General features: G+C 41.7%; 1 protein-coding gene across 8 annotated transcripts in view; it reads left to right on the top strand.

The window, feature by feature from the left end:
- TBC1D1 (TBC1 domain family member 1) overlaps window positions 1–26,283 on the top strand; it is a 288,411-nt gene that overhangs the window by 10,014 nt on the left and 252,114 nt on the right. For all 8 annotated transcript variants that reach the window (XM_029236067.1, XM_029236069.1, XM_029236070.1 and 5 more), the window contains exon 2: window positions 6,014–6,521. In XM_029236067.1, coding sequence (XP_029091900.1) covers window positions 6,105–6,521 — 417 coding nt within the window. In that variant the 5' untranslated portion in view covers window positions 6,014–6,104. The remainder of the gene's footprint in view (window positions 1–6,013; window positions 6,522–26,283) is intronic.

Genomic DNA, 26,283 nt, shown 5'->3' with positions numbered 1-26,283 from the left:
TTCATCACTTTAAATATGTCATGCCACTCCCTTCTGGCTTGTAGAGTTTCTGCTGAGAAATCAGCTGTTAACCTTATGGGAGTTCCCTTGTATGTTATCTGTTGTTTTTCCCTTGTTGCTTTCAATAATTTTTCTTTGTCTTTAATTTTTGCCAATTTGATTACTGTTTGTCTCGGTGTGTTTCTCCTTGGGTTTATCCTGCCTTGGACTCTCTGTGCTTCCTGGACTTTGGTGGCTATTTCCTTTCCCATGTTAGGGAAGTTTTCGACTGTAATCTCTTCAGATATTTTCTCTGGTCCTTTCTCTCTCTCTTCTCCTTCTGGGACCCCTATGATGCGAATGTTGTTGAGGTTTTTGTTGTCCCAGAGGTCTCTTAGGCTGTCTTCATTTCTTTTCATTCTTTTTTCTTTATTCTGTTCCACATCAGTGAATTCCACCAATCTGTCTTCCAGGTCACTTATCTGTTCTTCTGCCTCAGTTATTCTGCTATGGATTCCTTCTGGTGTGTTTTTCATTTTAGTTATTGTATTGTTCATCTCTGTTTGTTTGTTCTTTAATTCTTGTAGCTGTTTTTTCTTTAATTCTTTTAGGTCTTTGTTAAACATTTCTTTCATCTTATCAATCTTTGCCTCCATTCTTTTTCCGAGGTGCTGGGTCATCTTCACTATCATTATTCTGAATTCTTTTTCTGGAAGGTTGCCTATCTCCACTTCATTTAGTTGTTTTTCTGGGGTTTTATCTTGTTCCTTCATCTGGTACATAGACCTCTGCCTTTTCATCTTGTCTATCTTTCTGTGAATGTTGTTTTTTTGTTCCACCGGCTGCAGGATTGTAGTTCTTCTTGCTTCTGCTGTCTGCCCTCTGGTGGATGAGGCTATCTAAGAGGCTTGTGCAAGTTTCCTGATGGGAGGGACTGGTGGTGGGTAGAGCTGGCTGTTGCTCTGGTGGGCAGAGCTCAGTAAAACTTTAATCCACTTGTCTGCTAATGGGTGGGGCTGAGTGTCCTCCCTGTTGGTTGTTTGGCCTGAGGCGACCCAACACTGGAGCCTACCCAGGCTCTTTGGTGAGGCTAATGACAGACTCTGGGAGGGCTCACGCCAAGAAGTACTTCCCAGAACTTCTGCTGCCAGTGTCCTTGTCCTCACGGTGAGAAACAGCCACCCCCCACGTCTGCAGGAGACCCTCCGATACCAGCAGGTAGGTCTTGTTCAGTCTCCTATGGGCTCACCACTCCTTCCCCTGGGTCCCAATGCACACACTACTTTGTGTGTGCCCTCTGTTTCCCCCAGTCCTGTTGAAGTCCTGCAATCAAATCCTGCTAGCCCTCAAAGTCTGATTCTCTACGAATTCCTCCTCCCGTTTCCGGACCCCCAAGTTGGGAAGCCTGATGTGGGGCTCAGAACCTTCACTCCAGTGGGTGGACTTCTGTGGTAGAAGTGTTCTCCAGTTTGTGAGTCACCCACCCAGCAGTTATGGGATTTGATTTTATTGTGGTTGTGCCCCTCCTACCATCTCACTGTGGCTTCTCCTTTGTCTTTAGATGTGGGGTATCTTTTTTGGTGAGTTCCAGCGTCTTCCTGTCGATGATTGTTCAGCAGTTTGTTGTGATTCCGGTGCTCTCACAAGAGGGAGTGAAAGCACATCCTTCTACTCTGCCGTCTTGCTATCTAATCCTCATGGAACTTTTTACTGAACAGTAAATAATTACCTAGTCTAAGTTACCATGAATCTTATGTCAGCAGAATCTGAATTGTTTATAAATAATTATGACTATGTCTGAAGTAGAACTTACTATTTGATAGTTTATTAACAGTGTTAAAGTCCAATCTATTTTTAAAAAGAAACTGTGATGTGCTCCAGCTGGTTGAAAAGTGAAAACTCAAGGCATCCAAATAGTTTTGTCAGTGAAATGGCAGAACTAATTTGATGACTGATTATTTACCAAATGATTCAAACAATTAAATTGTGTAATTTTTTATTGCACTATGCATATATTCCCTTACAAGAAAGCAAAGTAATTCTGCTACGCTTGTTGCCACCATATTAATAACTGCCTCATCTACACTAATTGAGAGCTCTTGGGTCTATCCTTTGTAATAATTCTAGTACTGCTTTAAACATGTCTTGGGATTACCAGCTGTCAACAGTTAGAACTTAAAACAGATTCAGTTATAGGAGTGGAAGCTGAGCCAGACATTTAATGCCACTTTCACCTATAGGTGAGAGAAAAAAAAGGAGAGAGAGATCATTATTTATGGGGTTATATGAACTTCAAGTCTGTTTTCATCATCAAGAGAAACTGTACTTTAAAGGAAAAGAGACAGGGAATACACTTTCATGAAATACTTTAGCACTCTAAATAAAATATGGGTTTATTTCTGAACTTTTGAACATTTAAAGTTAAAAAATTAGCCCTTAACTATGTTCAAATTATATTATAAGAATTAATTCTTAGGATATATGCATATATATCACACACAAAAACATAGAGTAAAAAGAATAGACTTCAGTTCTAGTTCAGAAAAGGTTTAGAATTTGAATACTGGTTTTAGAGACCCCAAACCTTATGAGTTTAAGAAGCTTACAGACTTGTTGAGGGAAACCTATTCAAACTTTTAAAAGTAAATATGATGATAGGTACAGAGTGCAGCAGGACAGGATGGATGGCCTAAATCACCTTGGAAGGAAGAGGTGATAGTTGCTTGAACTAGGACTTGTATATGAGTTGGGATTAGGTTAGAGGACAAGAGTGGGAGTCATTGGGAGAGTCTTCTTGGGTCTGTCATGACTCTATTTTGTGAGCAGAGGCACTGACTGCTTTGTTCTGGACTGCCTTTTCAATTTTTCTTTTTTCTTTTTTTTAATAGCAGCAGCCATAGAAGATAGAAATAGTCTCTCTCTCTGGAGGACACTCCAGAATTGAAGGACAGACATGCTTACTCCCCATTATAAAATATTCAGTCCCCCGAAACTCAGGTGCCTTTCCTGTAACCCACTGTGGATACAGGTGTCACCTTGCCTGTGGGGACTGAGGGTCAGGGAACCAGCAGAAATGCTGCCTCTGTGGCTACTGCTTTTGCTCTGAGTAATAAATGGTCCCTTGTCTCTGACCTGGAAGTCTCATGTCCTCTACCAGGAGGCTAACTTGTGGCAGCCTAACTTGTGGCAGCCTGACTTGTTAGCTTGCAAGTAGGGTAAATTCTCAGGCCCTCTACAGTTGGTGACAGGCACTGTGTTCCTGGGAGAGAGAACAGTATGCACTGCGGCACAGAGGTGTGAGAAATCATATCTCATATGGGGAACTGTGCCTATTTACCTATCTTCAGAGCCAAAAAGTGCATGAAGGAGGGCATTTTAGGGGAGAATATGCAGTTGCAGATATAGACAGGACCAGATTCTGAAGAGATCCTAAATGCCTTGTAGAGGAGTTTGGATTTTACGGGTCTGTGATTAAGGAATTTTAGCAGAGGAGTGACGTGATCCATTTTATGGGTTAGCTGAATTACTCTAGGAAATATGTGAAGGCTGGATTGAAGATGGGGGCACCTTTTCTCCAGCTGAGAAAAGATAAGATATATTTAGATGTGAAGTCAGCTTAGAAGTAGTGATAGGGTGAAGAAGGGATCTGAATGACTGTCTTAGTCTGTTCAGGCTGCTGTCACGGAACATCACAGACTGGGTAGTTTCCAACAACAGAAACTTATTTCTCACGTTCTGGAGGATGGGAAGGTCAAGGTCAAGGTGCTGGTGGATTCAGTATCTGGTGATGGCTGGCTTCCTGGTTCATAGACTGCTGTCTTTTCCCTGTGTCCTCACATGGTAGAAGGGGAAAGAGAGTTCTCTGGGTCTCTTATAAGGGCACTAATCCTATTCATATGGGTTCACCTCCCAAAGGCTCCACCTCCAAACACTATCACAGTGGGGGTTGGGATTTCAACATATGAATGGAGGGAGGATGGACACAAACATTCAGTCTACAGCTGTGACTCCTTGGCTTTTGACTGGGCCAATAAAATAAATTGTGATGTTGTTGCAGAGATGTAGCTTATGGGAAGGAAGAGAAGTTCTGGAAAGGAGGGAGGTGAGACTGAATTAGTTTTAAAACAGCTAAATTGAGGCTGAGGCGCTATCTGGGTAGGATATCCAGATAGAAATACTTAATAGACTATCCTGAACTGGAACTCAGGAAGGAGACAAACATATGGGAATCATCAGGGTTTATGTGGTAGATGCATTCTTGTGCAGCATTCAGGAGGACAGGTTGAGAATCAGGTGCAAACTCAAATCACCTGTGATAAGCGACTCACGCTCTCTGGACCTCAGTTTCCTAAGTGGTAAAAATGGCAATAATAGTAGTCTCTAACTGAGACCAAGGTGAGAGATGAAGGTTGTTATGAAAGTGAAATGAGAACAGTTGCAAAGTGCCTGGTACCTAATGAAAGTAAGCTGTTATCAGTGGCAGCAGGAGTATTAGAATGTGGTCACTGACATCAAGAGATTAGGTGAAATTGTCCAAAGGATGCAGGTGGAATGAGGGGGGAGGATGGAGTCAAGCAGGGGCGAAAAGCCATTAAGGAACTGAAAAGAAGCAACCAGAGAGGTAAGAGGAGAACCAGGAGAGTTTCAAGCAGGATGGAGTGGTCAACATTGAGAAATTCGTCAGAAGGGACAAGGCAGCTAAGGACTAAAAGTCCCCCTTTGAAGTTCACAACCAGAGGATGTGGGCGACCCTAATGGGAGCAATTGCGGGGGCTCTTCATTACTTCTGGCTGCAATCTAGATTGTGGATGGGCAGGAGGGAGTGGAGACAGCAAGTGTAGACTTTACCTTAGAGACAGTTGTGTAGGGAAAGAAGAGTTGAGGCCGGGGGAGGTTTGAGGTCAAGGGAAAATATCTTTTTTTTTTGGATGGGAGAGAGACTTCATTCACTCTCTTAAAATATCTATTGAGCCTATTCTGAGTCAGGCTCTGTGGGTGAATAAGATGCAGTCTCCGTCTTCATAGAATTTCTTCTTAGCGTGTGTATATATGATCAGGGAATACATGAGAGAATGAAGGTCCAGGGAGCAAATGAGTAAGGAATAGAGCTTGAGATCCTGTAGACAACTCAGCTTTGGACAAAAGGGTTTTGTCATCCAATGGAGCAGGAGGGTGTTAAGATACGTCAAATGTGGTTTTTGAAAATCACCCATAGAGAAGGAAAAATTTCCCACTGAGTGAGTTTGGGTCCTAGTACAGGAAACACCCTCTATTGATGAGGAGATGCAAGGTGTTGGGGTGTTTGTAGTACATGAACGAAACAAAATATTTATGATGGTGTTCAGAACATAATAGTTGCCAAGTACATGTTAATGGAATTTGAATTGGTGATTCAGAACCTCTGGGCTACATCAGGGAGAGCCTTCTTTTTTTTTTTTGGCTGCAGCCGTGTGGCATGTGGGATCTTAGTTCCCCGACCAGGGGTGGAACCCATGCCCTCCGCGTTGGGAGTTCAGAGTTTTAACCACTGGACCACCAGGGAAGTCAGGAAGAGCGTTTTAAAGCTTCAGTGGTATAAGTGATAAGGTCAGTTGTTGAAAACTGGACTGGTTCAATAGACTGTGATGATAGAGAGCTGATATATTTTTCTTGCAAGATTACTTTCTTGGGGGAAGCCACCAGTACTGAATTTAATCATCTTAAAAAATTCCTTGAAAGTATGTTAAATAATGCAGCAGGGTTTAAAGCCGTCCAAGCAGCACTATATTGTTTTCTATGGTGCTGGCCTTTGTTGGCTCTATGAGGCTTATGTTTAACCGGAGTCTTCCCGGTGGGATCTTTGTAACCCGTAGTGAGTGTGACAGTTACGGCATTTTCAGGTTTTATATGTAATACGATTTCAAGAAAGCTCTTCCTAGGCAGAGCAGCGTATGTGAACTAATATCTATTTCTTCCTCTCCTTGGGCTTCAGCCTCTTAAGCTCTGAAATGCTGCAACTTCATTAAATTCTAATGCCTCTGTTTTTCTCCTGCAGGATTCTGCATCAGAAGCATGTAAAATAGATTGTTTGGTCTAAAATAGAAAACAGCGGCAATGTTTTGCTGAGTTTCCAGACCTTTCCCAACATGGAACCAATAACCTTCACAGCAAGGAAACATCCATTTCCTAGCGAGGTCTCGGTGGAATTTAGCCTCCAGCTGGTGGGCTTCTTACCCGTGCATTCTCTGACCACCATGCCCATGCTGCCTTGGGTCGTGGCAGAGGTGCGAAGGCTCAGCGGGCAGTCCTCCACAAAGGAGTCTGGTACCAAGCAAGTCCACCTTTGTGTTTCGCCCTCCGGACTGAGATGTGAGCCTGAACCAGGGAAAAGCCAACAATGGGATCCACTGATCTGTTCCAGCATCTTCGAGTGTAAGCCTCAGCGAGTTCACAGACTGATTCATAACAGTCACGACCCAAGTTATTTTGCTTGTCTGATTAAAGACGATGCAGCCAGTCAGCAGAGTATCTGCTATGTGTTCAAAGCCGACGGTCAAACAAAAGTAAGTGGAGGTGGGGATCAAAAAGATGAAGGTGTGGCTGGATAGTTTTTGTTGAACAGGATCAGAACATTTATTTTAAGATACTGGAATTAATAAGGAGTTAATGCTGTAGTTATACGTAGATTATTTCACTGGATTTTTGGTTCATGGGGATAGTTCTCTATAGTCTTGAAGAACATTTGATAATAGGTATTAAAATCAGAAGTTTACGAGTTCAAAAATTCAACAGAGAAATCTTTCTAAGCGTATACATAAGAGCTGAACTATTAGGATTCAGATCATTTAAGATGTGTGTTCTAAAGCAGTGCTTCGCAAACAGAGATGTGCCTATGAAGGACCTGGGGATCTTGTTAAAATGCAAAATCTGATTCAGTAGGTCTGGGATGGACCTTGAGAGTCTGCATTTCTAACAAGCCTCCAGGTGACGTAGGCGCTGCTCGTTTGAAGGTTGCACTTTGAGTAGCAAAGTTCTAGATCAGCGAGCTCCACATTTTTGATCTTGTTAACAAAAATATATTTATTTATAAGCTGTAGAAGAGTATTATTAGGCAGTTTCCCAAGGTATCATATTCACTTAGGCAGAGACCATTGGTAAAAAATAGTGGATATGAATCTAAGTTTTGATACTTTCAGGTTTTTTGTTTTTTTGGGTTTTTTTGGCTAACTTCAAGTCCGATCTGACCAGCTTGTTGTTATATCTTATGATACGGGTGAGAAAGATATTATATGAGAAATGGTAAAAAAAACAATATCGCCAGCTCTACTATTTTCCCATTTATTTGTGCTTGTATTGTTGCTAGCATTTTTTTGCAGTTCTGTGCAGGACTCATTCAAAGCCACCTGGCCGTTTTGTGAGGGTTACTTTAGATACAATTGAAAATATAATCCCGACAGCCACTTTCTCAGTTCGGCCCATGTAAACTGGCTACAGAAAGCAAGCAAGCAGGTGAGGGCCTTGCTGCTAACCCCACAAGCTGAGGAATGCCCATGCTAGGCCTTGAGTGCCTCGCCGGCCTGTGTGGCTGTCTGCCCCACACACTGGAGCAGACTCTGAGGATGCTAATGCCAATCCTTGTGGTAAATGTCGGTGAATAGAAAGAGAAATGCTAATGTTTTCTCCCTGCACTCCACTGGGTTTTTTTTTGCATACCCTCCATGATGCACGAACCTCATTTGGAAATTAATGTTCTTTGTGACTAAGTGGATTTGTGGAGACTCACTTTTGTTTGTTCTTTCCTTGGTTCTCTCACTCATTCAGATTGTTGCTCCAGGTACTGGGTGGGAGGATGTAGTACAGGCTAGAAGGGAGACAGAAGCAGCAGCAGGTAAATACCACGTGGTTTGTGGACAGGGTGTGATGGGAAGACAGAGAATGGGGCTTAACACACTGGAGTGTAAGGAAGGCTTTTTGAAATAATGGTTCATCTGGAGCTAAAAACCACTATTTTATGCACAGAATAGGATATCTTCTTAATAAAAAGCATTCGATGTTATTAATCATGCATCTCAGGTGGGACAGCGTCTGGTTCAGAGGGACTAACTTCCGGGATTCTAGTCCTATCTGCCACCTGTAAACTAGGTGGCCTCAGGCAACACTGAGCCTGTTTCCTTATCTGTAAAATGGGGATAATTATAGTCTCTATCTCGTAGAGTTCCTGGGAGGACTAAATGAACTAGAATGGAACCTAAAACTAGTAAGCATTTATGGCTATAAAAATTTTTCACTAAAGAAAGTTTTACCAGAAGCAGATTACATGCTAATTTCACTTCTAGTCTTAAGTAAAAAGAAAAAGAGACCAAGATGAGCGTCTTCAGCTCTCAGGATGAGATCCCGGTCATCCTTGAGCAACATTTTTATAAACTAGATGCTTAAAAAACTGCGTAAGTATATTTAATGGTTGCTGTTATTTGGGTAAATTCCAGAATGAAAATTAGAGGACTGAACAGCCCGTACTCCGTGCCAGCACTATAGAAGGACTGAGTTTCCTTGGGGGGAGTTTTTGCATGGAATAGCTGTTCAACACTTTACACTTTTGACTCTTGCCCAAAATCTTTTATAGCCGTCTGAGAACAGGCTTCTAGCCAGTTATTCAGCTACCTGACAGGAGGAGAGATTTATAACTAAGTTCTGGAACTGGGGCTTCGAGTCGTGCTGAAAGTAAAGAATTGGCCTTACTCTGTGTTCTAAAAAGCCACGGTAGAAATATGAATCTGTTCTTAAGTTATTTTTGGCTTGCTTACGGTTTTTACAAACAAATTGTCGGTACTCAGAGTAATAAATTACTGTCATCCTGCTGGTTTTATAAAAGAGTGATTTGTAACATAAGCATCTCAGTCAGTGACTCTCCTGTTGTCGGAAACTGAGTGGTAAACCAAATTGGCCCCGATTCTAGCTGACATGATACCCTTTACGCTCTTGGGACATCCTGGCGCGGCATCTCATAGCAGACTATCTGCTATAGGAGCACGTTAACCTATGTCGTCAGTTCTCCAATTTGTAGCATTTGCTCAGTGAAATAATTCTGTAGATTATGGCCTCTTCTAAATAAATGAAGTCAGTATCCCCCTGTATTTGCCAGAAAAGATATATGCATTTACTGCCAGGGTCATAAGCACAAAACTACTGTGTGAGAGGAAACCCTTTGAGCAGCATATAAATTAACTTATTGAAGAAGGTCTAGGGAGAAGAGACATGAAAAGGAATAGTTTTTTTTTTTGTTTTGTTTTGGGTTTTTTTTTTTGCGGTACGCGGACCTCTCACTGTCGCGGCCTCTCCCGCCGCGGAGCACAGGCTCTGGACGCGCAGGCTCAGCGGCCATGGCCCACGGGCCCAGCCGCTCCGCGGCATGTGGGATCCTCCCGGACCAGGGCACGAACCCATGTCCCTTGCATCGGCAGGCGGACTCCCAACCACCGCGCCACCAGGGAAGCCCCCCGGAATAGTTTGATAAGCACAACATGAGACTCTGTTTCCCATTGTATGTTCCATAGAATATGCTCAAGGTGTTCCACACAGAAAGGCTTCCATGATCAAAATATATTAGGGAAGCATCTCAAACTTTTTGATCTGAAGACCCTTTTCACTCTAAAAAATTACCGAGTATCCCAAAGAGTTTCATGTGGGTTATATCTATTAATACTTTTATATTAGAAATTAAAACTGAAAAATTATAAAGGTTTTAATTTATTGAAAAACAAAATAAGCCCCATATATGGAAGCCTAAACAATATTTTTTTGTGAAAAATAATTGTATTTTCCCAAACATTTAGTGATAAGAGTGGCATAGTTTTACTTTCTGTTTGCTTGGTTTTTGCAAATCTCTTTCATGTCTGGATCAATAGTCAGATATTCATTCTCAGCTGCTTCTCCACTCATTCTTTTGTGATATGTTGTTTTGGTTGAGCATATGAAGAAAATTTGGCCTCACACAGATTTGTAGTAGGAAAAAGGAGAAATATTTTATAACCTTTTTAGAAAATTGTGGATATTTTTCTTTAATACTGTACCAAAACTTGACAAATGGTAGTTTCTTAAAGGTTTGTGGCAATATGACATCTGAAAGCGTATCAGAGCCCTTTTTGCACTTTGTTATATTAAAATCCATTAGTCTGTCTTGTGCTTTAATGAATCTTTTAAGCATGAATGATTCTGTAGCATCATGCATTGATTATTTGGAAAATATTGGTTCACTGAGTTGTACAGACCACAGTCTGAGAACTGCTGTATTAGGGAAACACTGTACTTTCTATTGCAGTCTTGAATTGTACATTAGTTCATTAAATCCCCAAGTTTATTGGACCATAGATTACATTTTCTCATAACTTCCAAGAACATCCCTCAGCACGCATGTGAACACAGTGGCATAAGGTTGTGGGTTGAAGTTTAGTTTTGAGTTAGGGTCTGTGGCAGGAAATGAAAACATCCACTCTGGGAAACATATGGATGCATGGGTGACCCTGACTAGGTCTATACCCCATCACATGGCAAAGAAATCAAGAGTCCCTCCTGGACTCAGCCCTAGAAAAAGTGTAAAGTCTTAGAAAATTATCTCAAGATTCTTTCCTTCTCCAGTTCTTCAGCTTTGTCTCTTCTAAGAAGAACATCAGATTTGCCAATCCCTTGAGTATTACTGTAGATCACTCAGAAGAATATTTACATTTTACTCCTTTTTTTAATCTACAAAGTAAAAAGCTCTGCTTCCTTTAAGAGACTTTCCAGCAATGAGTTGCAGGCAGCAGAAGTGTTGGGCTGAGGCTTCTGACATTGTATGTTGCTGTCTTATGCCAATAAAAGGAAAGAATGGATTCTGAATGGAGAATGGCAAGGATTACTGAGCTGGTAATAAGTGGAAGAGAAGTGTAGGCTGGTGTTCAGTGGGCAGTACGAGGGAGCCGGCGTAAGGCAGAAATTGGGTGTGTGGAACTAGTTTTGCTATAAGTGCCCATTCTTCTTCAGCTGACTTATCGTACCTATAACCTGTCCTGGCTTTTCAAACACTGTTCCTGACTTTAGTCAGATCTGATCTTCTGGATCTGGTGTCCAGTCTGGGCACAGCGCAGGGGTTTCATAGCTGTGATGGGATTGGTGTCATTAATGCAACAGTGCTCACGGGCTTTCCCTTCTGCACCCTCCCTAAGAGCATCTTGGATTTGTTAGAATCTTTTTTTTTTTTTGCGGTACGCGGGCCTCTCACTGCCATGGCCTCTGCCGTTGCGGAGCGCAGGCTCCGGACGCGCAGGCTCAGCGGCCGTGGCTCACGGGCCCAGCCGCTTCACGGCAGATGGGGTCCTCCCGGACCGGGCACGAACCCGCATCCCCTGCATTGGAAGGCAGACTCTCAACCACTGCGCCACCAGGGAAGCCCTAGAATCTTGTTAGATTCTTTCCTCCTCCTCCCAAGGAGGAAGTGTTATCTCTTGCTGGGACATAATAAAGTACTAAATCCTTAGGAATTAGGAGGAGGGAAAAGTGTGGCCAAGGAGCTTGGGTTGGGGGTTGGAGGAGCTGGAGTAACTGCATGGGAGGTAGACTTCTAGAAGAGGACTTTACTAAATGTCACTTAGGAAGATATGTTTGAGAGAATGTCAATGTCCTTTTAAAGAATGGGTTTCCTTTTCCATGAGTTTTGACAACGAAACTTCATTTCTTTTTTTTTTTACATCTTTATTAGAGTATAATTGCTTTACAATGGTGTGTTAGTTTCTGCTTTATAACAAAGTGAATCAGTTATACATATACATATGTTCCCATGTCTCTTCCCTCTTGCGTCTCCCTCCCTCCCACCCTCCCTATCCCACCCATCTAGGTGGTCACAAAGCACCGAGCTGATCTCCCTGTGCTATGCGGCTGCTTCCCACTAGCTATCTATTTTACGTTTGGTAGTGTATATATGTCCATGCCACTCTCTTACTTTGTCACAGCTTACCCTTCCCACTCCGCATAGCCTCAAGTCCATTCTCTAGTAGGTCTGTGTCTTTATTCCTGTCTTACCCCTAGGTTCTTCATGACATTTTTTTTCTTAAATTCCACATATATGTGTTAGCATATGGTATTTGTCTTTCTCTTTCTGACTTACTTCACTCTGTATGACAGACTCTAGGTCCATCCACCTCATTACAAATAGCTCAATTTCGTTTCTTTTTATGGCTGAGTAATATTGCATTGTATATATGTGCCACATCTTCTTTATCCATTCTTCTGTCAATGGACACTTAGGTTGCTTCCATGTCCTGGCTATTGTAAATAGAGCTGCAATGAACATTTTGGTACATGACTCTTTTTGAATTATGGTTTTCTCAGGGTATATGCCCAGTAGAGGGATTGCTGGGTCATATGGTAGTTCTATTTGTAGTTTTTTAAGGAACCTCCATACTGCTCTCCATAGTGGCTGTACCAATTCACATTCCCACCAGCAGTGCAAGAGTGTTCCCTTTTCTCCACACCCTCTCCAGCATTTATTGTTTCTAGATTTTTTGATGATGGCCATTCTGACCGGTGTGAGATGGTATCTCATTGTAGTTTTGATTTTCATTTCTCTAATGATTAATGATGTTGAGCATTCTTTCATGTGTTTGTTGGCAGTCTATATATCTTCTTTGGAGAAATGTCTATTTAGGTCTTCTGCCTATTTTTGGATTGGGTTGTTTCTTTTTTTTGTTATTGAGCTGTATGAGCTGCTTGTAAATTTTGGAAATTAATCCTTTGTCAGTTGCTTCATTTGCAAATATTTTCTCCCATTCTGAGGGTTGTCTTTTGGTCTTGTCTATGGTTTCCTTTGCTGTGCGAAAGCTTTGAAGTTTCATTAAGTCCCATTTGTTTATTTTTGTTTTTATTTCCATTTCTCTAGGAGGTGGGTCAGAAAGGATCTTGCTGTGATTTATGCAATAGAGTGTTCTGCCTATGTTTTCCTCTAAGAGTTTGATAGTTTCTGGCCTTACATTTAGGTCTTTAATCCATTTTGTGCTTATTTTTGTGTACGGTGTTAGGGAGTGATCTAATCTCATACTTTTACATGTACCTGTCCAATTTTCCCAGCACCACTTATTGAAGAGGCTGTTCCTTTTCTACTGTACATTCCTGCCTCCTTTATCAAAGATAAGGTGACCATGTGTGCGTGGGTTTATCTCTGGGCTTTCTATCCTGTTCCATTGATCTATCTTTCTGTTTTTGTGCCAGTACCATGCTGTCTTGATTACTGTAGGATTGTAGTATAGTCTGAAGTCAGGGAGCCTGATTCCTCCAGCTCCATTTTTCGTTCTCAAGATTGCTTTGGCTATTCAAGGTCTTTTATGTTTCCATACAAATTGTGAAATTTTTTGTTCTAGTTCTGTGAAAAATGTCAGTGGTAGTTTGATAGGGATTGCATTGAATCTGTAGATTGCTTTGGGTAGTAGAGCCATTTTCACAATGTTGATTCTTCCAATCCAAGACATGGTAAATCTCTCCATCTGTTTTTATCATCTTTAATTTCTTTCATCAGTGTCTTATAATTTTCTGCATACAGGTCTTTTGTCTCCTTAGGTAGGTTTATTCCTACATATTTTATTCTTTTTGTTGCAATGGTAAATGGGAGTGTTTTCTTGATTTCACTTTCAGATTTTTCATCATTCGTGTATAGGAATGCCAGAGATTTCTGTGCATTAATTTTGTATACTGCTACTTTACCAAATTCATTGATTAGCTCTAGTAGTTTTCTGGTAGCATCTTTAGGATTCTCTATGTATAGTATCATGTCATCTGCAAACAGTGACAGCTTTACTTCTTCTTTTCCGATTTGGATTCCGTTTATTTCCTTTTCTTCTCTGATTGCTGTGGCTAAAACTTCCAAAACTATGTTGAATAAGAGTGGTGAGAGTGGGCAACCTTGTCTTGTTCCTGATTTTAGTGGAAATGCTTTCAGTTTTTCACCACTGAGGACAATGTTTTCTGTGGGTTTGTCATATATGGCCTTTATTATGTTGAGGAAAGTTCCCTGTATGCCTACTTTCTGGAGGGTTTTTATCATAAATGGGTGTTGAATTTTGTTGAAAGCTTTCTCTGCATCTATTGAGATGATCATATGGGTTTTCTCCTTCAATTTGTTAATATGGGGTATCACGTTGATTGATTTGCATATATTGAAGAATCCTTGCATTCCTGGAATAAACCCCACTTGATCATGGTGTATGATCATTTTAATGTGCTGTTGGATTCTGTTTGCTAGTATTTTGTTGAGGATTTTTGCATCTATGTTCATCAGTGATATGAGCCTGTAGTTTTCTTTCTTTGTGACGTCCTTGTGTGGTTTTTTATCAGGGTGATGGTGGCCTGGTAGAATGAGTTTGGGAGTGTTCCTCCCTCTGCTATATTTTGGAAGATTTTGAGAAGGATAGGTGTTAGCTCTTCTCTAAATGTTTGATAGAATTCGCCTGTGAAGCCATCTGGTCCTGGGCTTTTGTTTGTTGGAAGATTTTTTATCACAGTTTCGATTTCAGTGCTTGTGATTGGTCTGTTCATCTTTTCTATTTCTTCCTGATTCAGTCTTGGCAGGTTGTGCATTTCTAAGAATTTGTCCATTTCTTCCAGGTGGTCCATTTTATTGGCATAGAGTTGCTTATAGTAATCTCTCATGATCTTTTGTATTTCTGCAGTGTCAGTTGTTACTTCTCCTTTTTCATTTCTATTTCTATTGATTTGCGTCTTCTCCCTTTTTTTCTTGATGAGTCTGGCTAATGGTTTATCAATTTTGTTTATCTTCTCAAAGAACCAGCTTTTAGTTTTATTGATCTTTGCTATTGTTTCTTCATTTCTTTTTCATTTATTTCTGATCTTATTTTTATGATTTCTTTCCTTCTGTTAATGTTGGGGTTTTTTTGTTCTTCTTTCTCTAATTGCTTTAGGTGCAAGGTTAGGTGGTTTATTTGAGATGTTTCCTGTTTCTTAAGGTAGGATTGTATTGCTATAAACTTCCCTCTTAGAACTGCTTTTGCTGCATCCCATACGTTTTGGGTCGTCGTGTCTCCATTGTCATTTGTTTCTAGGTATATTTTGATTTCCTCTTTGATTTCTTCAGTGATCACTTCATTATTAAGTAGTGTATTGTTTAGCTTCCATGTGTTTGTATTTTTTTACAGATCTTTTCCTGTAATTGATACCTAGTCTCATAGCGTTGTGGTCGGAAAAGAAACCTGATAAAATTTCAATTCTCTTAAATTTACCAAGGCTTGATTTGTGACCCAAGATATAATCTATCCTGGAGAACGTTCCATGAGCACTTGAGAAAATTGTGTATTCTGTTGTTTTTGGATGGAATGTCCTATAAATATCAATTAAGTCCATCTTGTTTAATGTATCATTTAAAGCTTGTGTCTCCTTATTTATTTTCATTTTGGATTATCTGTCCATTGGTGAAAGTGGGGTGTTAAATTCCCCTACTATGAATGTGTTACTGTCGATTTCCCCTTTTATGGCTGTTAGTATTTGCCTTATGTATTTAGGTGTTCCTATGTTGGGTGCATAAATATTTACAATTGTTATATCTTCTTCTTGGCTCGATCCCTTGATCATTATGTAGTGTCCTTCTTTGTCTCTTCTAATAGTCTTTATTTTAAAGTCTATTTTTTCTGATATGAGTGTTGGTACTCCAGCTTTCTTTTGGTTTCTATTTGCATGGAATATCTTTTTCCATCCCTTTACTTTCAGTCTGTATGTGTCTCTAGGTCTGAAGTGGGTCTCTTGTAGACAGCATATATATGGGTCTTATTTTTGTATCCATTCAGCCAATCTGTGTCTTTTGGTGGGAGCACCATTTACATTTAAGGTAATTATCGATATGTATGTTCCTATTCCCATTTTCTATATTGTTTTGGGTTCGTTATTGTAGGTCTTTTCCTTCTCTTATGTTTCCTGCCTAGAGAAGTTCCTTTAGCAGTTGTTGTAAAGCTGGTTTGGTGGTGCTGAACTCTCTCAGCTTTTGCTTGTCTGTAAAGGTTTTAATTTCTCCATTAAATCTGAATGAGATCCTTGCTGGGTAGAGTAATCTTGGTTGCAGGTTTTTCTCCTTCATCACTTTAAATATGTTCTGCCAGTCCCTTCTGGCTTGCAGAGTTTCTGCTGAAAGATCAGCTGTTAACCTTATGGGGATTCCCTTGTGTGTTATTTGTTGTTTTTCCCTTGCTGCTTTTAATATGTTTTCTTTGTATTTAATTTTTGACAGTTTGATTCATATGTGTCTTGGCATATTTCTCCTTGGATTTATCCTGTATGGGACTCTCTGTTCTTCCTGGACTTGATTAACTATTTCCTTTCCCATATTAGGGATGTTTTCAACTATAATCTCTTCAAATATTTTCTCAGTCCCTTTCTGTTTCTCTTCTTCTTCTGGAACCCCTATAATTTGAATGTTGGTGTGTTTAATGTTGTTCCAGGGGTCTCTGAGACTGTCCTCAGTTCTTTTCATTCTTTTTTCTTTACTCTGCTCTGCAGTAGTTATTTCCACTATTTTATCTTCCAGGTCACTTATCTGTTCTTCTGCCTCAGTTATTCTGCTATTGATCCCATCTAGACTATTTTTAATTTCGTTTATTGTGTTATTCATCATTGCTTGTTTCATCTTTAGTTCTTCTAGGTCCTTGTTAAATGTTTCTTGCATTTTGTCTATTCTATTTCCAAGATTTTGGATCATCTTTACTATCATTATTCTGAATTCTTTTTCAGGTAGACTGCCTATTTCCTCTTCATTTGTTAGGTCTGGTGGGTTTTTATCTTGCTCCTTCATCTGCTGTGTGTTTTTCTGTCTTCTCATTTTGCTTATCTTACTGTGTTTGTGGTCTCCTTTTTGCAGGCTGCAGGTTAGTAGTTCCCATTGTTTTTGGTGTCTCTCCCCAGTGGCTAAAGTTGGTTCAGTGGGTTGTGTAGGCTTCCTGGTGGAGGGGACTAGTGCCTGTGTTCTGGTGGATGAGGCTGGATCTTGTCTTTCTGGTGGGCAGGTCCACGTCTGGTGGTGTGTTTTGGGGTGTCTGTGGACTTATTATGATTTTAGGCAGCCTCTCTGCTAATGGGTGGTGTTGTGTTCCTGTCTTGCTAGTTGTTTGGCATAGGGTGTCCAGCACTGTAGCTTGCTTGTCGTTGAGTGGAGCTGGGTGCTGGTGTTGAGATGGAGATCTCTGGGAGATTTTCGCCGTTTGATATTATGTGGAGCTCGGAGGTCTCTTGTGGACCAGTGTCTTGAAGTTGGCTCTCCCACCTCAGAGGCACAGCACTGACTCCTGGCTGCAGCACCAAGAGCCCTTCATCCACATGGTCACGTGGCTGTAGGTAAGAGGCCTCAGTTCCTTGCCGCATGGATCTCTCCTTAGGGCTGCTTGAGTGTCCTCATGATGTGGCAGCTGGCTTACCCCAGGATGAGTGATCCGGCCTGCGGTCCCCAGGACTATTGCGGCTTTGGCCGCCGGGGCCCCTCCAGAGCCGGCAGCCTCAGTGAGGCTGCCCTCCCCTCGGGCTCCGGGACAGTTCCTTGACGGCAGAGGGAAGAGACCCCGAGCTGGGAGTTCTAGCTCTGCCGAAAGTTCATTTCTTGAGGATGATCTATATCTGAGACTGAACCCTGTGGGCTCCCATACTGCTAATTTTAAGAGTACTTAACTATTTATAGACTTAATTTAAGATCAATAAAGGTTTCCTTTTGAAATTTAAGATCAATAAAGGTTTCCTTTTGAAATTTTCAGTAAAGAACCAGTGTATTCTGTCATGAGGCCCTGTAAGCTCACTGTCTTTCTCAGTAACTTATGGACAGCGACCTCACCTAGACTCTCTGGATTCGTTGTGTTGCATATCAATAGAAAAGGTGGCCTGAAGTTGTTTTCCTTTGATTAGCAGGATTAATACTTAAGTCCCCTATATTAAAAGCCCAAGTTGCTTTGGCTGAGTTTTATGATTTAATTAACAATTTAAAAAAATCTTGTTTTTGATCGTAGCTTTGTTTCAGTTGCATTTTACCCATTACTCATTGATCTTAATAATTCCCCGTGTGCTTGGAATTTTAAGTTAATGACTTAAAATATGCACCACTTATTTATGGATTTTCAGTAGAGGCTGGCTTCGGTGGCGTTTCTTGCTTGGCTGTTATATTTGCCAGCTCGTTACTTTCTTTGCTGGAGCGAAGATTGAAATTATAACATTGAGCTGGAGCGTTTTGTTCCTGAGGGTGATTATCCTGAAGCTCATAGAATTATTTTGCAACTCTTCTTATCTAGTGCCCTTTCTGTATTGGGTCTTCATTTCTAAATATCAGACAATAGTCTTTCTTTGCTACTCAGGGAATGGTTCTGAGAAGGCTTTGTGGCATATGTTTTGGAGGATTTTTTAATCGATGTTAAAATTGCCACTGGGCATCTTTAATCCATTCTGGTTGTTATGTAAGGTTTCATTTGGGGGCCCACTCGGCGACTATGACTCAGTGCATGGTTGCACAGAGCAGTGTATCCATGTCAGTCCATCAGCACTTGACCGTCTGTCACACTAGACAGAAGTCGGTTGCTGGGTGCAGAGATTGGTAGGGATTCTTTTTCATCTATAAAAAGAATGTCCCGAACTCCATGAACTCCGAAGTATTTGTTGGAAGGTTTGGGTCCATGACACAGGACTGATTATGTAATTTATTTTTGACTTTGAAAAAGGAGTCTGAGGGTTTCAGAAGCATCCACCTTGTGATAAGTGCTTAATTTTTTAGAAGTCTTTATTTTCAATGCATATCACTTTCTATAGCTTTGCATTTTTCACCAAATGCTTTGCATTTGATAATTATTTTTATAATATAAATCTGTTCCTAAGAATAGACTTTACAAGTATCTTGAACCTAAAGTTGACTTGTATCTTAAAAGGATTTATTTATAGCCTAGACCTCCACTGTCCAGTACAATAATTAGTAGTCATCTATGGGTATTGAGCACTTGCAGTGTGGCTGGTCCGAATTGAGATGTACTGTGTCAAAACAGTGGATTTCAAAGACTTGGTTTGAAAAAAGGAATGTAAAAGTATCTTAATAATTTTCTATATTGGTTACATGTTGAAATTATAATATTTTCTATATATTGGGTTAAATCAAATATAATACTATCGCCTTTCTGAATGTGCCTACAAGAAAATTTAAAATTACATATGTAGCTTGCATCCTCCTTTTACTGGTCAGGTCTGGACTAGTTACCTAGCAAGGATTTCTGGAAATAATTTGAACATTTATCACAGAGTGATGTCAAGTTTCCCCCTTTTCTTTGCTGCCTTCTGTTTGTTAATGATAGAATTTTGCTCAAAGTTACTCTGAAAAAACCACATTAAAAACTGGGACCTGGGGACTTCCTTGGTGGTCCAGTGGTTAAGACTCCGCACTACCACGTCAGTGGGCCCGGGCTCGATAGGACCTGTGTTTTTCTTTTTTTTTTTGGCCACGCCATGTGGCTTGCGGGATCTTCGCTCCCCGACCAGGGCTCGAACCTGCGACCTCGGCAGTGAAAGCATAGAGTCCTAACCACTGGACCGCCAGGGAATTCAAGAACCTTTTTTTATTTTTTTATTTTTTATTTATTTATTTATTTTTTGCGGTACGCGGGCCTCTCACTGTTGTGGCCTCTCCCGTTGCGGAGCACAGGCTCCAGACGCGCTGGCTCAGCGGCCATGGCTCACGGGCCTAGCCACTCTGTGGCATGTGGGATCATCCCGGACTGGGGCACGAACCCGTATCCCCTGCATCGGCAGGCGGACTCTCAACCACTGGCCACCAGGGAAGCCCCAAGAACCTATTTTTAATTCTATATGCATATTGCAGTGGATGAACGCTCTGTGGGCCACTAATTTGGGATATGGTTAAAGAGGTAAATCTCTTGTTTCTGCTTTTTCTTGTTTGAATAGTTTTCTTTCTTCTGGATGCTTAGGGGTCCACCCCACTTACTGCTGCCTGTGATCCTGAACCAACAACCACAGCCAGCAACTGGAGAGCTGGCCTGGCTCAGAGAAAGCCTCAGAAGAGGCTGGATTGGGGGTGGGGCTCGGGGGAGGAGCCTGATGCAGGACATACCAGAAAACTTACATGTGACTTCAAGGCAGCCTGTCCTGCAGGAGCCCTTTCCCGGCTGCTTCAGTTCCAGCAGGACATCAGAAGTCTTCCTTTCCTGTGGTCAAGTGATGTAGGTATTTGAAATGTTGCAGATTTTTTTTTTAACATCTTTATTGGACTATAATTGCTTTACAATGGTGTGTTAGTTTCTGCTTTATAACAAAGTGAATCAGTTATACATATATATATGTTCCCATATCTCTTCCCTCTTGCGTCTCCCTCCCTCCCACCCTCCCTATCCCACCCCTCTAGGCGGTCACAAAGCACTGAGCTGATCTCCCTGTGCTATGGGGCTGCTTCCCACTAGCTATCTATTTTACATTTGGTAGCGTATCTATGTCCATGCCACTCTCTCACTTCGTCCCAGCTTACCCTTCCCCCTCCCTGAGTCCTCAAGTCCATTCTCTACATCTGCGTCTTTATTCCTGTCCTGCCCCTAGGTTCTTCAGAACCTTTTTTTTTTTTGAGATTCCATATATGTGTGTTAGCATACGATATTTGTTTTTCTCTTTCTGACTTCCTTCACTCTGTATGACAGACTCTAGGTCCATCCACCTCACTACAAATAACTCAGTTTTGTTCCTTTTTATAGCTGAGTAATATTCCATTGTATATATGGCCCACATCTTCTTTATCCATTCATCTGTCAATGGACACTTAGGTTGCTTCCATGTCCTGGCTATTGTAAACAGAGCTACAATGAACGTGAAATGTTGCAGATTTTACATTAATTCTTTCTTTGGAATGTGACCAGTGTACCATGTACTTGGTTGGGGGCTAGGGTACAAAATCAAGCTGCAATTGCCCCCTTAAGAAGTAGCATGATGTGTTAGATGCTTTATATGCCAAATAGAGATTCTGAATGCGGCACTGCCAGGAGTCAGCAAACATCTGTAAGTTATGAAAGAGCAAATTTGAGTGACTGGGAGGAGGCCTAGTGTAATAAGTGTCTGCCGTTGTGAAAAGCTGCTGTGTATAAAAAGACATAGACAAATTCTGAATTGCTCCAGAGGGTAGAACCAGGAACGAGAGAAGTTTCTAGAGACAGATTTTTGCCTCCTCCTCACAATGATAGCCATCAAATAATTAAATGGGTTCTATTGAACAGTAGACGTGGATGGAGTTTTCACCTGGCAAGACATCATCTTCCTGTGTCCACATGCCCCACTGGGAGGAAGGTACTACCTGACAACGTTCCCTTTCATTTCAGACAACTGAGTTGTTCCTAAACCTCTTATGCTGAGATGAAGTTGTTTCCTGTGATGTCTAGCTGTTTGTCATAGATCTGTCTTCTGGAAGGACCCTCTGGAATGTAATGCATTTTCCATGAGACATTTGAGTGGGTATTAAAGACCCCCTAGGAATTTCCCAGGGCGATGAGTTGGGTGCAGATTTTTTTTTAACTTTTTATTTTATATTGGAATATAGTCGGTTAACGATGTTGTGATAGTTTCAGGTACACTGCAAAGGGACTCAGCCATACACACACATGTATCCATTTTTCCCCAAACTCCCCTCAGTTGGGTGCAGATTGAATGGATGTCCTAAATAGAGGATATAGCATGTGCCAAGCCAGAGCAGGACAAGTGCAGAGATGTCCACTGTGGCTGGAGCTGCTGCGATTAATGTTTTGCAAATTGCGTGGTCAGAGATGAGACGGGAAGGAAAGGCTGGGGTCAGATTTTACAGGGCTTGGTCTGCCTTGCTAAGGGTGTTGGGTGTTCTTCTTAAGAAGGTTGTTCTGTAAGTGTCAGTCATGAGAGGCATTAATCAGGGAAGTGAAATAATTGGATTTGTTTTTAGATTTTGCAGTGGAGGATGGAGTAGAGGGATGAGAGACAGAGGAGGGAAGCCAGTTAGGAAGCTATCGCAGTAGTTTTGTGAAAAATCAGTGTCTTTTTTTTTTTTTTGAAATATTTATTTATTTATTTGGCTGTACTGGTTCTTAGTTGTGGCATGTAGGCTCTTAGTTGCGGCATGCGGGATCCAGTTCCCTGACCAGGGATCGAACCTGGGCCCCCTGCATTGGGAGTGTGGAGTCTCATCCACTGTACCACCAGGGAAGTCACCAAGCAGCCTTGATCCATAATTATAATATGAAGTAGCTTGTTCCTGATGAACCCATGTTGATGTCTTCTGATCACTTTCCCCTCTGCTCCCAGCAAGGTTTTAATAGTTTATTTGCCTCTAATGGAAGAAAAAGTCAGTCAGATCCTGATTTCCTGTCCTACTGATGCTGACCTCCTTGGTTCCTAAGGAATGATATAAAAAATAACATAGGGCTTCCCTGGTGGCGCAGTTGTTGAGAGTCCGCCTGCCGATGCAGGGGACACGGGTTCATGCCCTGGTCCGGGAAGATCCCACGTGCCGCGGAGTGGCTGGGCCCGTGAGCCATGGCCGCTGAGCCTGCGCGTCCGGAGCCTGTGCTCTGCAGCAGGAGGGGCCGCAGCGGTGAGAGGCCCGCGTACTGCAAAAAAACAAAACAAAAAAAACAAAAAAAACCCACATAGAAGTGAAATTCCTGATCTGCTTCCGCTTGGCCTTCTAAAATGTATATCCTGGTACCTCTCATCTTACCAACAAACCCTCCCCTAACCTCATTTCCCATTCCAGCTTCCTCCAGTTACTGGCCCAACTTTCTGCTCCATTCTTCGAGTTGCCATGGTGGCTACCTTTGCTTCCACTCACCCATTTTCTCCTTAGGTTTACCAATTGGACTTCTGTCCTGATCATATTCCACTGATGGCTCTTATCATGTCACCCGCCACCTCCAGCCTGTGAAATCTGGTGATCCGTTCTCTGCATTTCTCTTATCCAGTTTCTCAGTAGCTTTTGGCATAGTTGACAGGGGAGTGTTTCTTCTGTTTTAAAGCACTCTCTTCTCTTGGCTTTTGGAAAACCACATCCTCCTGTTTTCCCTTTGACTACAATAGTGGTTTCTACCCAGTCTCCTTTGTTTGTTCTTCTTCTTCTTAATTCTGAGTTTTATGTCCCTTGAGACTCAGCCTTCTATATTTCTCTTGTAGACACTCTTTCCAGATGAACTCGTCATAGCATTAAATACCACCTATTTGATGTTGACTCCCAAAGTTAATTTATTGCTTAGACTCACCGATGAGTTCCAGACTCGTCTACCCAGCTCCGAACTTGACATTTCTACTTAGCTGTTAAATAGACATCTCAAACTCAACATGGTTAAAATAAAACCCTTGAATTTACTCCCCACCAACCCATGGCTTTCCCAGTCTTCTACAGCTCTTACGTGACAATGACAGTTGCTACAGCCAAAATCTAGGAGTCATCTTTCTCCTAGATTTTCTCCTAGATTTCTCTCTTTCCTTCACACTCTTACCCAAATTATTCAAGACCCATTCCAAATCTGTCACTTCTCTGATTCCATGGCTAATCCCGAGCCCACAGCTCCATCATCTGTCATCTGGAATGCTGCAGTACTTCCTAACTTTTCTCCCTGTTTCCTTTCTTGCTTCTTCTGTCCACCAAGCAAGCATCCAGGGCATCTCTAGAAAACCTATCAATTCATGCCACTCCCCTGCTCAAAACCTCTCTGGAGACTTCCCCATGTACTTAGACTAAAATCCTGGATCTTTGCTGGGGTTTCCACATGGATCTCATTTTTCACACTCTTTCCAGTGCTCTCTGGACCCCAGCCACCCTGGTGTTCACTTTACTAAAATATGACAACCTCCTTTGTCACATGGGGTCTTTGTATTTGTTGTTGCCTCTGCCTGGAAGGCTCTGCTCCCAGCTCTTCATGTGGTTGGTTCCTTAGATCATTAAGAACTCAGTTCAACCTCATCCTCTGGCGTCCCAGTGGAAAGTACCCCCGCACCAGTCACTGACACTCCATCCAGTTTTAATGTCTTTGTAGCACTTACCACTATCTGGAATTATCTTGTTGGTTCATATGCTTCCTTGTTTACCATCTCCCCACCTGCCTGAGAAACAAGAGAGCAGGGCCCTTGCCTGTCTTGTTCCTGGCCAGACCCTGGCGCCCAGAACCGTGCCTGCCACAGAGTGGGTGCTTCATGAACGAATGAGTGGATGTTACCGTTTTGTATTCATTCTTGGGGATGTGCCCCCCTTTTTTATTTTTAGTTTTTTAGTCAAATCTCATCTGGAAACCCTCTAGGCAGTCATATTAGTTTATTTCTTTGTTCTTCTTCTCCTTCCTCATTAGGACAGATTTCTCTTAAGTCAGGATTTCAGTCTTAGATACCATCCCTCTCTTCCTATCCCTCCTGAGCCTCTTTCCCCTCAGAGTCTTTGTTCATAAGATAATATTCATTGGCTCTCAGCTCACAGTTCTCTTGTTTGGTTTTTATGAACACAAATTTTGGGAACATTTATTGGTGATAGTTGTTTGTTTGTTTTTTTTTTAGAATGTCTTAAATTTTATTTATCAGTTCTGAAGGAAAATGTCAAAACTATTTCAGCAGCCTTGATTCTTTTTAAGCCAAATCTTATGTCCCTACTGCCTCCACCTAACGAAATTAACTCAAGAGCAGCCTCTATTGGATGCTGTCTTTGAATATTAATGCCCCAGGAGAAGAGAATCTATTTTTCAGCTGGAATAGTTGTCACTATTAACATTTACTTGGTAGCAAGTGAGAAAACTGAATTGTCCTTTAATTGGACATGCATGACAGGATAATGCATTCACTGGCCGTCTGCAGTGGACAGCTGGCGCTTTCCTCCGCTCCTATCCCTCCCGGTCTTTTGCTGGAAAGAGGACCTCCTTCCTTTGGGAGTGTAGCCCCTCCTCTCCATGGGAGTCCAGGATGGGTCACTCCTTACTCTCTGTTCTGTCGCAAGTGGTCAACAAAGGGGTGACATAGGTCCCAGGGAGACAATCCTGTGAATTTCCTATGTGGACTCCAGGAGGAAGATTCTGTCCCTGTTCTAGATGCCTGAGGCTGAGATATTGGATATCTGAATCTTTCTGGTGTCATACCTCACTGTCCCCTGCCACAGGGAGACAGAGGATGACAATGTCCATTACCACGGAATTATTATTGCTGATAGCTTGGGGAAATATTTCATGATTGCTGAACAGTCTTTACTACTGGTTAACTTTGTGGTGTATAAGTTAAGTCCTTTTAGCTGTGATTTGAGCCCATATTTTTTGGCATCAACTTTGTTTTCCCCCCAGATAAATACATTTTCTGATTATAGAGACATTTATACTGAATATTAAAAAAATAGTACAAAGAGTTAAAATTAAAAGTTCCCGTTTAATCCCACCTCCTAGAGAGAAACTAACATTAATAGATTGGTATATATCCTTATAGATTTTATTCTTTTATTATACAAACAAATGTTTCTATATGTAATCAATTTATATATTCATTTCTACGCATATATTTTAAACTCAGCCTCCCTTTTGATCTCTGTCTATCTATATAATAGAAAATATATGCACACACGTAGGTATAGGTATAGATATATTTTAGACATTTTTTACTGTAGTAAAGATGCGTCCTTTTGAGTGACTGCCCAGTTTTGTGCAGCGGGACGAAAGGAAAGGCTAGTTTCATGACTGGCAGAAGTGCTGTCAGGTGACAGCATCATCTTTGTTAAGCTGTGATGAGCCATTTTGGTAATGAAAAGAGAGCATGGCCAGGATGGGCTGGAAGTGACTCAGAGATGTGTGATCTGCCTACCATAAGAAAGAAACAAGATTTGAAGCAACAAAAGCAAAAATAAGCAAGTGTAACTACATCAAACTAATAGGCTTCCGCACAGCAAGGGAAACCATTAACAAAATGAAAAGACAACCTGTGAAATGGGAGAAAATATTTGCAAGGTATATATCTGATAAGGGGTTAATATCTAAAGCAGCGGTGCCCAACCTTTTTGGCACCAGGGACCGGTTTTGTGGAAGACAATTTTTCCACACACCGGGGGTGTGTGTGTGTGGGGGGGTGTGGTGGGGGTTGGTTCAGGTGGTAATGCGAGCGGTGGGGAGCAGTGGGGAGCAATGGGGAGCGGTGGGGAGCAATGAGGAGGGATGAGGAGTGATAGGGAGCGATGGGGAGGGATGGGGAGCTATGGGGAGCGATGGGGAGGGATGGGGAGCGATGGGGAGGGATAGGAGCGATGGGGAGAGATGGGGAGGGATGGGAGTGATGGGGAGCGATGGGGAGGGATGGGAG

The sequence above is a fragment of the Monodon monoceros genome, unplaced genomic scaffold (assembly GCF_005190385.1).
Source record: "Monodon monoceros isolate NGI ecotype Baffin Bay Population unplaced genomic scaffold, NGI_Narwhal_1 Super_Scaffold_20, whole genome shotgun sequence".
Lineage (NCBI taxonomy): Eukaryota > Metazoa > Chordata > Mammalia > Artiodactyla > Monodontidae > Monodon > Monodon monoceros.
Note: the sequence above shows the minus strand (reverse complement) of the source record. Positions and strands in the feature narration are given on the sequence as shown.